The sequence below is a fragment of the Chaetura pelagica genome, unplaced genomic scaffold, assembly GCF_000747805.2.
Source record: "Chaetura pelagica isolate M959 unplaced genomic scaffold, ChaPel_1.0 scaffold117, whole genome shotgun sequence".
Classification (NCBI taxonomy): Eukaryota; Metazoa; Chordata; class Aves; order Apodiformes; family Apodidae; genus Chaetura; species Chaetura pelagica.
In genome coordinates this window covers 8,657,389-8,671,431 of record NW_009954185.1, presented here as the reverse complement: position 1 = coordinate 8,671,431, position 14,043 = coordinate 8,657,389, and the positions used below count along the sequence as shown (strand labels likewise).

Genomic DNA, 14,043 nt, shown 5'->3' with positions numbered 1-14,043 from the left:
TGCCCTTCTCTGCAGCATTGAGGGTTACTGAGGGACAACAAGAGAGTTCACACTCTGGGTGTGGTGTTTATTTGAAACCTGTAGAATCTGAGGCAGATATTGGAAATGGTGCAAAAATCACAGAGCTGTCATGTGGAATACCTGCTCCATGGGCTAGAAACCAACTCTGCAGAAGGTGAAAGGCACTGCATTTCCTTCACGTTGGGGAATGTTTCTGCAACCAAGGGCCCACAGGTCACATTACAGGCCTTTACTGCTCTTCATCTTCGCAGCTGTGGCAGGGCAGAACTGAGTATAGAGCTGGGCCAGCAAAGCCTGGGATGTGATCTCCAGCCTTGTCCCGTGGCTCAATTTGTTCCATACATGCACCGCATAGGTGTTAATAAGGAGCTTGTGAAGCTCTGAGGAGCTGATTGCTTCAAATAACTTCTTCCAGTCCTCCCAGTAAATAGGATAAAAGGCTTCTCGGAAAAGAGCAGTCACACCTTTGCAGCTCATGTTGTTCTGGATATTAGTGATGGAGCACCACTTCTTGAAGACACGTGTTAAGAGTGCTGGGCCCTGGTGGGCCCAAATCCAGCCTTTGTAGTTATCTACAAAATCCTGCATGCAAAGCTCTATGAACTTGTGTTTGGGTTTAAAGGACAGAAAGGCCCCGTTCAGCACATTCTCAGACTGGGTACCAAGCACGTTGGTGAGGTTCTTTAAGTTCTTAAGCACAATGAAGTCTGTGTCCAGGTAGATGCCACCAAATTTCCACATGATGGCAATTCTGCAGGCATCAGACAGGACAGGCAAGAAATAAGGTTCCCACCGGTGCTGAGCCTCCGAGTACCACTTTGCCAGAGGAGTCCCTGAGAAAAGCTCTGGCAAGTCCAGGTGACGCATTTCCACGTTGGGGAAGCAGCTCAGCAATGAGAAGCCCCAGTGGTTGGGTAAGGAGGCATTCCCGTTTGCCAAGCCTTTCATGAGCACCACAACCCTTGTCCCAGGGTGCGTCCGGGCTGCAGACTCCACAGAGCAGGTGAACAGGTAACTCGGGTTAGTTCGCTCCGAGGTCTCCACAAAAAAGATGTCCCCTGGAGAAGAAGGGGGCCCATCAGCAGTGGCACGGGGAAGGAAAGGCAAAAACTGTTCACACCTCCTTTGTGCAGTCAAATGGTAGAGCTGACCCTCAGCATCCTCCCCGGTTCTCCAGCAGAACATGACAGAGGCAAGGAACACAAACGTAATGGTGAGGATAAAGAGAGCCCTGGGCCTGTGGGTCAGCAGCATTGTGGCCACGTTTGGCAGGCAGCTGGACATCCTGGGCAGTCTCGACCCTGTCACAGCCTGCTCTCCCAAGACAACCGTCAGGATCTGAAGGGCAGGAAAGAAAAGACATTGACAGGCAAGACAGCAGACCTCAGCAAGGCCTTAGGACAGTGCCACAGCACAACAGAACTCTCCTGACTTCACCTCAAGACAGCGTGACCTAATGTTTCAGGTCATTCCTGAAACAACCTCCTGGCTTCTCCGTATTGTCACAGGGCCTTCAGGTCCCACGTCAGATATTGCTGCCTATTTGTGGATCCCTCCCTCTCTTTCAAACACACAACAAGGACCAGTCTCTCCTTTCTGTATATCACAAACCAAGACTCTTCCTCAGGTCCATCCTCGTATATTAACCATGTCTGTTGTCCATGATACAGCACTTGGCACACAAATGGCATTCCCTCATGGTGGTGCACAACAAACTCGAGGAACAGTGTTAGAGACCCTATCTCTCATCTTCTGCAACTCCAGGTCATTCTGGACATGAGACCCATTTGCAAAAATCCTTAGGAAGAGGAGACAGGAGTGCTGCTTATGAACTCTCCTGGAGTTCCATCAACAGACATTTTGGGAACTGCTGTCCTGATGAGGTTTACTCTTCCAATACAGCCTGCCCTTCCCCAAAACCAAGCACAATAACTAAAACCCCAGTGCTGTCATCATTTCCTATCAAAAGGCCTCAGTCTACCAGGATGTTGAATCAGCAGTTGCTGCCCTTCAAATCACACACTCCTACAGAAAGCCTGGCTCAGTTTTCATGGCACTTCCTGCCTAACAGAATGGGTGGATAGTGGGAGAGGAACTGATACAAAGCAGCTTTGGAGGCAGATGGAGATGATAAGAACTACCCAGGTAAAGAGTTTCAAAGTTACGTCCTAACCCCGTTCCCTTGACAAGCCCTCACTTCCTCCTCTGGAGGATGGTGCTACCTGTCCCAGCTGCCTCCAACCACGATGCACAGGACATGCTAGCTGTGACCTGCTCAGCTTTGCCAGTGCAATCATTTGGTGATGGATATGCAAACACCCCTCCGCCCTACCCTCACTGCCTTTTTCTCCTGCAGAAGGGAGGGATGGAAAGGAAGAGATTATTAACAAGGCAGGAACAAAGAGGGACGTCATTTTAGCTACATTCTCAGCCTTGGCATTTCTGCCCTTGGCTCCCCTCAAAGTGAAGGGCAGCAGAACCAGCATCTCCTGGGCCCACCACTCGGGCTCCAAAGGTCAAAGTGCAAAAGCACATGAAGAAGCAGTGAGGAGGATTGTGGCATTTACCACAGGAAGAAGTAGCCTCAAGTTGCACCAGAGGAGGTTTAGATTAGATTTTAGGGAAATTTTATTCACCGAAAGGGTTGTCAAGCATTGGAAGAGGCTGCCCAAGGAAGTAGTTGAGTCACCATCCCTGAAGGTATTTTAAAAATGTGTAGTTTAGCACTTAAGGGTAGGGCTCAATGCTGGACGTGGCAGTGTTAGGTTTAGAGTTGGGCTTGATGATCTTAAAGGCCTTTTCCATCCTAAGTGATTCTATTACTTCTCCTGGCTCCCTCTGTTCTGTTGTTTCATCTCCAAATCCCCATGCTCCACAGCAGCCAGCTTCAGGGAAGAACAGAAGCTTTAATCAAACCGCGGCGGCCAGACAGACAGAGAACAGGACAGATCCCCCCTGGAACAATCCCATTTGTCATTCATCCTGGGTTACTGCAACTGGGTCACACACTAAACTCTCCATGTAGCCAGAAAATGACTTGTCAGCCACAATGGCAAGTTTCCAAATGCAACAACTTGGAGATACCACTCTCCACTAGGCACTGGGGCTTGGGGCAACCAATATTCAAATCATCATCTCCAGATTCTCAGAACATTTTCTTCTGCAGAGAAATGCCAAGGTGTGTCTTGGGTGTTACAGGCAGCAAAAAAAAAACCATACCCTTTTGTTTCACATACCTATTTCTTCCTTCCTTCCTCATACCACAGACAGTTGAATCCTGCAAATAATTTTTGGCTTGTTAAGCTGTGAAAGAGGAAGCAGGTACAGCCTGATGGGGACAATAGAGAAGGCAGGAACCTGCGGCTACAATCTAACAGCGAGCGAATGTCCAGCCTACCTGCATATTTTTAGTAAGAGGAGGAACTTCCACTGCAATCCTACTTCTGTGCAGTTCGAAATACAGCTCTGCTTTTGTAGCACGTAGGAGGGCTCTTTAAGTGCTTGTTTTAGCGCTAAACAAACACAGGAAATCTCGAGCACTGCCTTCCTGTGATACTCCAAGCCCTATTCCCCAGTAAATGCAACGATTACTCACCTATCCCTGCCTTTAAGTCACCACGAAAGTCACAGCTCAGCTAGAGAGGATTTCCATGAGGTTAGTGTCTCTGAGAGTGCGTGCACCTCCATGGCCTGGTACTTCCTTTTTCTGAAATGAAACGAAGCGGCAAAAGGCAGAGTCGGAACACATCGAGAAATGAGCAGATCACAGAGTATGTGACATCAGGCCTTCAGCTCGTGCATTGGCTGATAGAAAGGCCAGGCAGCTGTGTTCCATCTCGTTAGAAACGAATGAGCAAAAATAAAAGAAAGAGAAGGAAGTTGAAACCCCTTTATCACATTCTGTTTTCTACTGCGGCAGGAAACTTCTTCTCTTTCCTGCTCCTTTGCTAAGAGCTAATGCCCAGGGCTCGCACTGCTTGGGTGACTGCCGTGACTACTCAGCTGAGAGTGTCATGGAGCTGCCTCCACTCACCCCAAGACTTCATTCCTGAATCAACACACACTCTTTTCACCAATGAATATACCCATACATTTGGGAATACTCCCTTCTATGCCAGATTTGTCATGGAATGACTTTGCCAAAATCGGGTAAGAGTTACCCCTGCACCCAATGGAGGCCAACCTTGTGTTGCCCTCAACAGAAGAGGGACTTGGAGCTGCTGGAACAAGTCCAGGGAAGGGCCACAAAAATGATTAGAGGGAAGGAGCACCTCTCCCACAAAGACAGGCTGAGAGAGTTGGGTTTGTCCAGCCTAGAGAGGAGAAGACTCCAGGAAGACCTTAGAGCCACCTTCCAGCTCCTACAGGAAAGCTGGGAAGGGACTGTTTACAAGGGTGTGTACTGATAGGACAAGGGGCAATGGTCTTAGTTGACATGATCTAGTCAAAAAGGTCCCTGTGCACTGCAGGGTGGGGCTGGACTAGATGACCTTTAAAGGCCCCTTCCAACCCCACACATGCCATGATTCTACGATTCCCTTACCCATTGACACATTAACAAAACACCACCCTTATCCCTGCAGCCACTAAGTTTAGGCCTTGATGCAGGTTCTACTCTGTTTCCTCAATAAATGTTAGGCGTTTTGCTCTGTAGCTTCCCAGGCCCCTCTCCCCTCCCCAGGTCCTTCCAGCACTGCAACACCACAGACAGACCCAGAAAAAGGATGCAGACACTGGGGAAGCTCTTTGGAAAGCACCTTAAGCAACTCCCTGCCCTCCCATTGCTGGAGCTCTCCAGGCCTCAGGTCAGGCCCCATCTAGTCACAGAATCACAGAAGGGTTGGAGTGGGAAGGCATTTCTGGAGATCATTCGTCAAATGCCTCTGCTCAAACTAGAGCCACCCAGGCTTTATCTCACCTAACTTTAACAGCCTGTGCCAGAGGCAGCTGTCTGCCCATTACAGGCAGCAATGCCTGCAGTCAATTAGCCACTTGTGTAATCTGCCTTAGGGTCAGATACATGACCCTGCATCATCCATTGGCCAAAGCCCCAGTGAAAAAAAGAAGATGTCCCCAGGACACTGGTCCTTTTGCTGATGTGGACATGTCAGCCCTGTCAGCGTGTTCAGTACTCCAACAAAAGGAAGGTCTTGCTTTTCCTTCTCATTCCAATGTAGAAACAGGCAGATGCTGAGGCCCTTCTGAGAATGTGACAAGGACTGGTTAGAAATTCACATGCCACAAGAATTTCTCCAACAAAGAAATTTACTCGCACCAGGAAAAGGACTCCTTTGTGCTATTTGTTTTCCCAAAGACAACCAGAAAAGTTTGCCCGTCGCAGTGGGATGAAAAACAGCAGAACATAAATTACCTTTGCAAAACAAGAAAACCTTTACACTGAGCCATGCAGGGATTTAAACAGTTGTCTGTTTCTTACACCGATTTTCCTGTACTCCCCATAGCTTCACCAACCATAAGAATCTATACCATGCAGGGAATTTGGCCCTACGCTTCTCTAAACCGTATCTTATAGCACTACATGGGATATCTTTACATATTTAGAGATGTTACAGAGAGCAAGCCAAGGGTTCCTGAAGCTGATGAAACCACACAAGAGGTATTTCAGGCATGAGACAATTCAACTGAGAGAACAGCAAGAGAGAGCAACTGCTAGGTACCAACAAACAAGTTTGCCCTTCTCTGCAGCATCGAGGGCTACTGAGGGACAGCAAGAGAGTTCACACTCTGGGTCTGGTGTTTATTTGAAACCTGTAGAATCTGAGGCAGATATTGGAAATGGTGCAAAAATCACAGAGCTGTCATGTGGAATACCTGCTCCATGGGCTAGAAACCAACTCTGCAGAAGGTGAAAGGCACTGCATTTCCTTCACGTTGGGGAATGTTTCTGCAACCAAGGGCCCACAGGTCACATTACAGGCCTTTACTGCTCTTCATCTTCGCAGCTGTGGCAGGGCAGAACTGAGTATAGAGCTGAGCCAGCAAAGCCTGGGATGTGATCTCCAGCCTTGTCCCGTGGCTCAATTTGTTCCATACATGCACCGCATAGGTGTTAATAAGGAGCTTGTGAAGCTCTGAGGAGCTGATTGCTTCAAATAACTTCTTCCAGTCCTCCCAGTAAATAGGATAAAAGGCTTCTCGGAAAAGAGCAGTCACACCTTTGCAGCTCATGTTGTTCTGGATATTAGTGATGGAGCACCACTTCTTGAAGACACGTGTTAAGAGTGCTGGGCCCTGGTGGGCCCAAATCCAGCCTTTGTAGTTATCTACAAAATCCTGCATGCAAAGCTCTATGAACTTGTGTTTGGGTTTGAAGGACAGAAAGGCCCCGTTCAGCACATTCTCAGACTCAATACCAAGCACGTTGCTGAGGTTCTTTAAGTTCTTAAGCACAATGAAGTCTGTGTCCAGGTAGATGCCACCAAATTTCCACATGATGGCAATTCTGCAGGCATCAGACAGGACAGGCAAGAAATAAGGTTCCCACCGGTGCTGAGCCTCCGAGTACCACTTTGCCAGAGGAGTCCCTGAGAAAAGCTCTGGCAAGTCCAGGTGACGCATTTCCACGTTGGGGAAGCAGCTCAGCAATGAGAAGCCCCAGTGGTTGGGTAAGGAGGCATTCCCGTTTGCCAAGCCTTTCATGAGCACCACAACCCTTGTCCCAGGGTGCGTCCGGGCTGCAGACTCCACAGAGCAGGTGAACAGGTAACTCGGGTTAGTTCGCTCCGAGGTCTCCACAAAAAAGATGTCCCCTGGAGAAGAAGGGGGCCCATCAGCAGTGGCACGGGGAAGGAAAGGCAAAAACTGTTCACACCTCCTTTGTGCAGTCAAATGGTAGAGCTGACCCTCAGCATCCTCCCCGGTTCTCCAGCAGAACATGACAGAGGCAAGGAACACAAACGTAATGGTGAGGATAAAGAGAGCCCTGGGCCTGTGGGTCAGCAGCATTGTGGCCACGTTTGGCAGGCAGCTGGACATCCTGGGCAGTCTCGACCCTGTCACAGCCTGCTCTCCCAAGACAACCGTCAGGATCTGAAGGGCAGGAAAGAAAAGACATTGACAGGCAAGACAGCAGACCTCAGCAAGGCCTTAGGACAGTGCCACAGCACAACAGAACTCTCCTGACTTCACCTCAAGACAGCGTGACCTAATGTTTCAGGTCATTCCTGAAACAACCTCCTGGCTTCTCCGTATTGTCACAGGGCCTTCAGGTCCCACGTCAGATATTGCTGCCTATTTGTGGATCCCTCCCTCTCTTTCAAACACACAACAAGGACCAGTCTCTCCTTTCTGTATATCACAAACCAAGACTCTTCCTCAGGTCCATCCTCGTATATTAACCATGTCTGTTGTCCATGATACAGCACTTGGCACACAAATGGCATTCCCTCATGGTGGTGCACAACAAACTCGAGGAACAGTGTTAGAGACCCTATCTCTCATCTTCTGCAACTCCAGGTCATTCTGGACATGAGACCCATTTGCAAAAATCCTTAGGAAGAGGAGACAGGAGTGCTGCTTATGAACTCTCCTGGAGTTCCATCAACAGACATTTTGGGAACTGCTGTCCTGATGAGGTTTACTCTTCCAATACAGCCTGCCCTTCCCCAAAACCAAGCACAATAACTAAAACCCCAGTGCTGTCATCATTTCCTATCAAAAGGCCTCAGTCTACCAGGATGTTGAATCAGCAGTTGCTGCCCTTCAAATCACACACTCCTACAGAAAGCCTGGCTCAGTTTTCATGGCACTTCCTGCCTAACAGAATGGGTGGATAGTGGGAGAGGAACTGATACAAAGCAGCTTTGGAGGCAGATGGAGATGATAAGAACTACCCAGGTAAAGAGTTTCAAAGTTACGTCCTAACCCCGTTCCCTTGACAAGCCCTCACTTCCTCCTCTGGAGGATGGTGCTACCTGTCCCAGCTGCCTCCAACCACGATGCACAGGACATGCTAGCTGTGACCTGCTCAGCTTTGCCAGTGCAATCATTTGGTGATGGATATGCAAACACCCCTCCGCCCTACCCTCACTGCCTTTTTCTCCTGCAGAAGGGAGGGATGGAAAGGAAGAGATTATTAACAAGGCAGGAACAAAGAGGGACGTCATTTTAGCTACATTCTCAGCCTTGGCATTTCTGCCCTTGGCTCCCCTCAAAGTGAAGGGCAGCAGAACCAGCATCTCCTGGGCCCACCACTCGGGCTCCAAAGGTCAAAGTGCAAAAGCACATGAAGAAGCAGTGAGGAGGATTGTGGCATTTACCACAGGAAGAAGTAGCCTCAAGTTGCACCAGAGGAGGTTTAGATTAGATTTTAGGGAAATTTTATTCACCGAAAGGGTTGTCAAGCATTGGAAGAGGCTGCCCAAGGAAGTAGTTGAGTCACCATCCCTGAAGGTATTTTAAAAATGTGTAGTTTAGCACTTAAGGGTAGGGCTCAATGCTGGACGTGGCAGTGTTAGGTTTAGAGTTGGGCTTGATGATCTTAAAGGCCTTTTCCATCCTAAGTGATTCTATTACTTCTCCTGGCTCCCTCTGTTCTGTTGTTTCATCTCCAAATCCCCATGCTCCACAGCAGCCAGCTTCAGGGAAGAACAGAAGCTTTAATCAAACCGCGGCGGCCAGACAGACAGAGAACAGGACAGATCCCCCCTGGAACAATCCCATTTGTCATTCATCCTGGGTTACTGCAACTGGGTCACACACTAAACTCTCCATGTAGCCAGAAAATGACTTGTCAGCCACAATGGCAAGTTTCCAAATGCAACAACTTGGAGATACCACTCTCCACTAGGCACTGGGGCTTGGGGCAACCAATATTCAAATCATCATCTCCAGATTCTCAGAACATTTTCTTCTGCAGAGAAATGCCAAGGTGTGTCTTGGGTGTTACAGGCAGCAAAAAAAAAACCATACCCTTTTGTTTCACATACCTATTTCTTCCTTCCTTCCTCATACCACAGACAGTTGAATCCTGCAAATAATTTTTGGCTTGTTAAGCTGTGAAAGAGGAAGCAGGTACAGCCTGATGGGGACAATAGAGAAGGCAGGAACCTGCGGCTACAATCTAACAGCGAGCGAATGTCCAGCCTACCTGCATATTTTTAGTAAGAGGAGGAACTTCCACTGCAATCCTACTTCTGTGCAGTTCGAAATACAGCTCTGCTTTTGTAGCACGTAGGAGGGCTCTTTAAGTGCTTGTTTTAGCGCTAAACAAACACAGGAAATCTCGAGCACTGCCTTCCTGTGATACTCCAAGCCCTATTCCCCAGTAAATGCAACGATTACTCACCTATCCCTGCCTTTAAGTCACCACGAAAGTCACAGCTCAGCTAGAGAGGATTTCCATGAGGTTAGTGTCTCTGAGAGTGCGTGCACCTCCATGGCCTGGTACTTCCTTTTTCTGAAATGAAACGAAGCGGCAAAAGGCAGAGTCGGAACACATCGAGAAATGAGCAGATCACAGAGTATGTGACATCAGGCCTTCAGCTCGTGCATTGGCTGATAGAAAGGCCAGGCAGCTGTGTTCCATCTCGTTAGAAACGAATGAGCAAAAATAAAAGAAAGAGAAGGAAGTTGAAACCCCTTTATCACATTCTGTTTTCTACTGCGGCAGGAAACTTCTTCTCTTTCCTGCTCCTTTGCTAAGAGCTAATGCCCAGGGCTCGCACTGCTTGGGTGACTGCCGTGACTACTCAGCTGAGAGTGTCACAGAGCTGCTGTTCCTTCTCCTTCCAATGTAGAAACAGGCAGATGCTGAGGCCCTTCTGAGAATGTGACAAGGACTTTCTAGAAACTCACATGCCACAAGAATTTCTTCAACAGAGAAAGAAACCTGCTAATGCAGATTTTCTGGCAATACATGATTTGTAAAATACTGCATATCATTTTCACAATCTTGCTTCCTAAATTCAAAAGCCAAACTAACCAATTCAATTCGGGATATATGCAAGTTTTTTTTTCAAAAAAAGAAAAAAACAAAGCAGCAAAACAAACCAGACAAAAGAACTAGCCCAAACAAAACTTCTAAAATGCAGAGAAACAACTTACTGCATAAGGTAAAGGATGGCATTTGTATGATAACAGGTTTCCCTTGTTTCAAGCACAAAAAGCATAAAACATGGCGCAGAGGGAATAGACATGGAAGATCTTGTAACTCTGCCGTGGAAGGACTTCAAACGACCTGATGCTGCTGGATCAGCACATGCTCAAATCTACTCCTGGTGCCTCTAAGGGGTACCAGAGCACCTTGCAGTGAGCGAACGGGTTTCCTGCCCTCCATAACTGCAAACGTGCTTCACCGGTATTTTCCTTGGTAGCAAAACAAGCATCACCAGAAGTCCCTGAAACCTGGCGAATAATAGGACAAGATGTACACTGTTGAGTGTTACTGTTATAGAACATCATCAGATCTTAGTGCTGGTTCAAGTACTGATAATAAATGGCAAGAAATAAACTGCAGAAAATCATTAAGCACATGTGTTTAGCAATGTCAGAGAACGAAACGTTACATTCTCAGTTTGGATGGAAAGCAATTAGAATTGCTCTTACATAATTACATTAGAACAGTATAATTATTACTTCTGCAGAAGGTTTCAAACCTCCAGGCCTAAACCTTAGTGTAACCAGTATACACAACTGCCTTAGCCAGAGGGGATCAGAAGTTTACAGGAAAACCATGGCTGTGTATATTCCAGAAATGCAAACATTGTTTGCAAAGTAGAACGTAAGCAAAGGATGTACATAAGGAGTTCCTTGCTTTTGTCTTCCTTCTGTGATTTAATTAATACATCCTATGCCTAGGCAACTAGCAGATTTAACCTCCAAAGCTAGACAGACCTGCAAATAAGCAGAAAATATATGAGAGAAGGTGCGAAGGGATGAGGTAGCTATTAGGAAACGTGCCTGTTGACTACAATGGGAAAAGAGGGTGAACAGCAAGTAACAGAAATACAGCCACAGACTAAGGATTCTGTTTTGCCTAAAATATTTCAAGAATAAAATTGGAAAAGAAAAGCCAAATGATCCTTGATAGCATCACCTGCCCAAAGGGATCAGAAAGTGTGATCACTTGGGTTCCTATGACTTTGACTGTCCAAGTTCATGCTTGCTAGTAAATACTGTCTTTTTCTTGATGAACAGGCTGCTCTCTCCTGAGCTGGCCTGCCTGTAGAGTATAGAGTACAGAGAAGCAACAAACCCAGCTCCTAGGCTGTGGGGAGGAGAGAAGCTGAACTGCTGAGCAGGCAGCTGGTGAGGCTGGAGAAAACAAGAATAAGAGTGAAAATAAGTCAAATAAGAATGTAAATATTTGATCAATTCACAGTCCTTCCAACAAGAGGACCCCTGGGCAAACTGGAATTGTGATTGAGTGCTTGCACAGTGCAGAAAGAGGAACTACAACCCATTGTGTTCAGCTGACGTAACCCCAAGCAGAGGGAGAAACTCTTCCTTCTGGTTTTGTGAGCCCTTTGAACCAGTCTTGAAAGGAAAATAACCAGTGCCCAACCTGTGAGCCTACCCACATGTAGTGCACACTCCTAGGGTCGTTGGGAGGGAGACCCAAACCTCGTGGCATCCACCTGATAGATGAGGTGGATTATCTGTTCTCAAATCCTTCTCACTGCCCCTCCTTTTTGTGCATTCCTTGTGTTGGCTTCTTGGTCCCTGCATTTCCTCAATCTCCCCCACCAGTGACAGAAAACACAAGGTGGCTTTCTCATTCATCCCTGAAGAAGGGAACATGGGAAAGAAATATAACCTATATCTACCTCTATTATTAACTAAACCAGACTGAGAATCTGGTACAGCTGAGATTGGGCAGAATATGGCAGTAACATCCAAATCTGGCTTCACAGGCTATATGAAAATTCGCTCTGGTGTACCTTCCCTTCTCTCTTTGTCTTTCATTGCTTGTCTTTCTTGCATTATTTTAGAACAACTTCAGCTACCTTATGCCATTAAAGTAATCAAAAAGCTATGTTTGTGGTACATAAAAGTAGAAACATGGCAACATAGCTCTGATCACTGGAACAGGCTGCCCAGGGAGATAGTGGAGTCACCTTCCCTGGAAGTGTCTAAAAGACACATAGATGTGGTGCTTAGGGACATGATTTAAGCACTGAAGAGGTAGATTTAGGTTATGGTTGGACTTGATCTTCAGAGTCTTTTCCAAACAGGATGATTCTGTGATTGCTCCAGTCCCAGTTGTCCCTAGGAGAATAAGCCAAGTACTGTTCAATTTAGTGATGTCCCTTCAAGTGAGCTTATGGACTTATGAACAGAAAAACACTGTAGAGGTGTGTAAATTTGCCACAAATCAATTAACAAAAATAGAAGGAGGTTCAGCAAAGTGCTGCTGCATACACAGGTGGTTGTTGGGGGTCCTGAACAATATCACTGTTCACAAGCAGTCTGATAGGAGTATTTTTGGGACCCATCAGAAAACAGCTGAAGATCTCAATTTTCTCCAGATTTGCACTGCCAACAAGAGCAGAGGAGGTGAGAGATTTGACAATGCCAAAATTCACTGGGTGACCAATCAGGCTGTTAGACACGGAAGAGCAGAGTGATGGTGCCAAACAGGGATGAATCCACCAGCTAATCCCATTAGTATTTAGGGGAATTAGTATTTAGCATTTTAGCAACAGTTTTAGAGCTTCTGCTTCTGATGCTAGGAAAGAATGGCAGACCAAGCATGGGCAAATATTTGAGATGAGAGAAATTGTAATTGCAGTGGGTATAAAGCCATATGATACTGCAGCTAAAGACAAAAGATACTTTGTGGCACCTGTCTCTTAACTGAATCTTTTGTACTTAACCAGAACTTCAGGTTCCCAGAGTGAACCCTGCAATATCCAATTTCACGTACATGTTTTTTAGAACTAAGTTTTCTCCTGATATAAAAGAAAATTAAAATACTCACTCATATAACTGTAATGCAGTGCTGGATAGACACTCCGTGGGGTAAGAAGAATTAAAAGCAAGCATAGCAAAGAGTCAGAGGATATTTGCAAGTTTCTGCAAAAAATAAGGAGATTGTGGGAAGAAATAATACGGCAGTTTCTGCACCTGTTGATTCCCAAAGCACCATATAGAATGTGGCCATAGATGTGATGGCACCTTGCTGAAATTATCCAGAAAAAAAAATAAATATATAGACTCTGCCTGTTTCTTTCAACAGAGAGAACCAATGAGGTACATAAGTAATGTGTTCCTCAGGGGTCAGTACTGGGACCAGTGCTGTTTAACATCTTTGTTAGCAACATGGTCAGTGGAATTGAGGGCACCCTCAGCAAGTTTGCTGATGACATCAAGCTCTGTGGGGTGTTCAACACACTGCAGGGAAGAGAGGCCATCCAGAGGGACCTTGAGAGGCTAGAGACGTGGGCCCGCTGCTGCCGCTTGCTTTGGGGGGGTGACCTGTGCCTTGGCGTGCCCACCAGCCTGAGGTCCCCAGCTGCAGCCCGAGCCCCAGCTCACCTAGTCCCAGCTCTCGCCTGGTTCCGCTTCGCTCCAGCCAGACCCGGCTTGACCCAGCTCGTCCCGTCCCGTTGCCGCAGCTTTTCCTGCCAGTCTGCCTGAATTGCCTGCAGCTACCACCCTCAGGAACCCGTCTGCTGCTGAATACGTGTGGTGAGACTAATTCCTGCCACCCCTGGTCCTAACCAGGTTGCAGGGGAAGGCACAATCCTGTCTTATTGCACTCAAACCGCGACCCTATACGGGACAAGCGTCGGGCATATCCCTCCTCCTCCTTCCCTCATTAATAAGTAAATAAGGTGTGTAACTAATGTGTACCCATATATAAGTATTAAGACATAAGTTCTTGTTTTTGATGCTTAAAAGATATTTCACAGCTCGTATGTGCTTTAATTACTTTAAAATTACTTTAATTACTTTAATTACTAATTGCTTTTTGAACCTCCTGCCCCAAATTGCTTTGTTTTCCCCACAATAAACTGTGCATTCATAAATTCTAATTGAGGATTGGCTGCTGTTATTGGA

The 14,043-nt window shown here is 46.8% G+C and overlaps 2 protein-coding genes across 2 annotated transcripts; both read right to left on the bottom strand.

The window, feature by feature from the left end:
- Positions 1–240: 240 nt before the first annotated feature.
- Positions 241–1,341, bottom strand: LOC104393528 (lactosylceramide 4-alpha-galactosyltransferase-like). Its single transcript, XM_010003031.1, has one exon. It carries the CDS (start codon positions 1,303–1,305, stop codon positions 241–243), a length of 1,065 nt encoding a protein of 354 aa, XP_010001333.1. The 5' UTR covers positions 1,306–1,341.
- A 4,611-nt stretch (positions 1,342–5,952) lies between these two features.
- On the bottom strand, positions 5,953–7,065 carry LOC104393527 (lactosylceramide 4-alpha-galactosyltransferase-like). Its single transcript, XM_010003030.1, has one exon. The coding sequence runs from the start codon at positions 7,015–7,017 to the stop codon at positions 5,953–5,955; it is 1,065 nt and encodes a 354-aa protein (XP_010001332.1). The 5' UTR covers positions 7,018–7,065.
- Positions 7,066–14,043: the final 6,978 nt, after the last annotated feature.

Coding starts and splice junctions, on each gene's coding strand:
- LOC104393528 (XM_010003031.1), bottom strand. CDS start 1,305: ATGTCCAGCTGCCTGCCAAACGTGGCCACAATGCTGCTGACCCACAGG.
- LOC104393527 (XM_010003030.1), bottom strand. CDS start 7,017: ATGTCCAGCTGCCTGCCAAACGTGGCCACAATGCTGCTGACCCACAGG.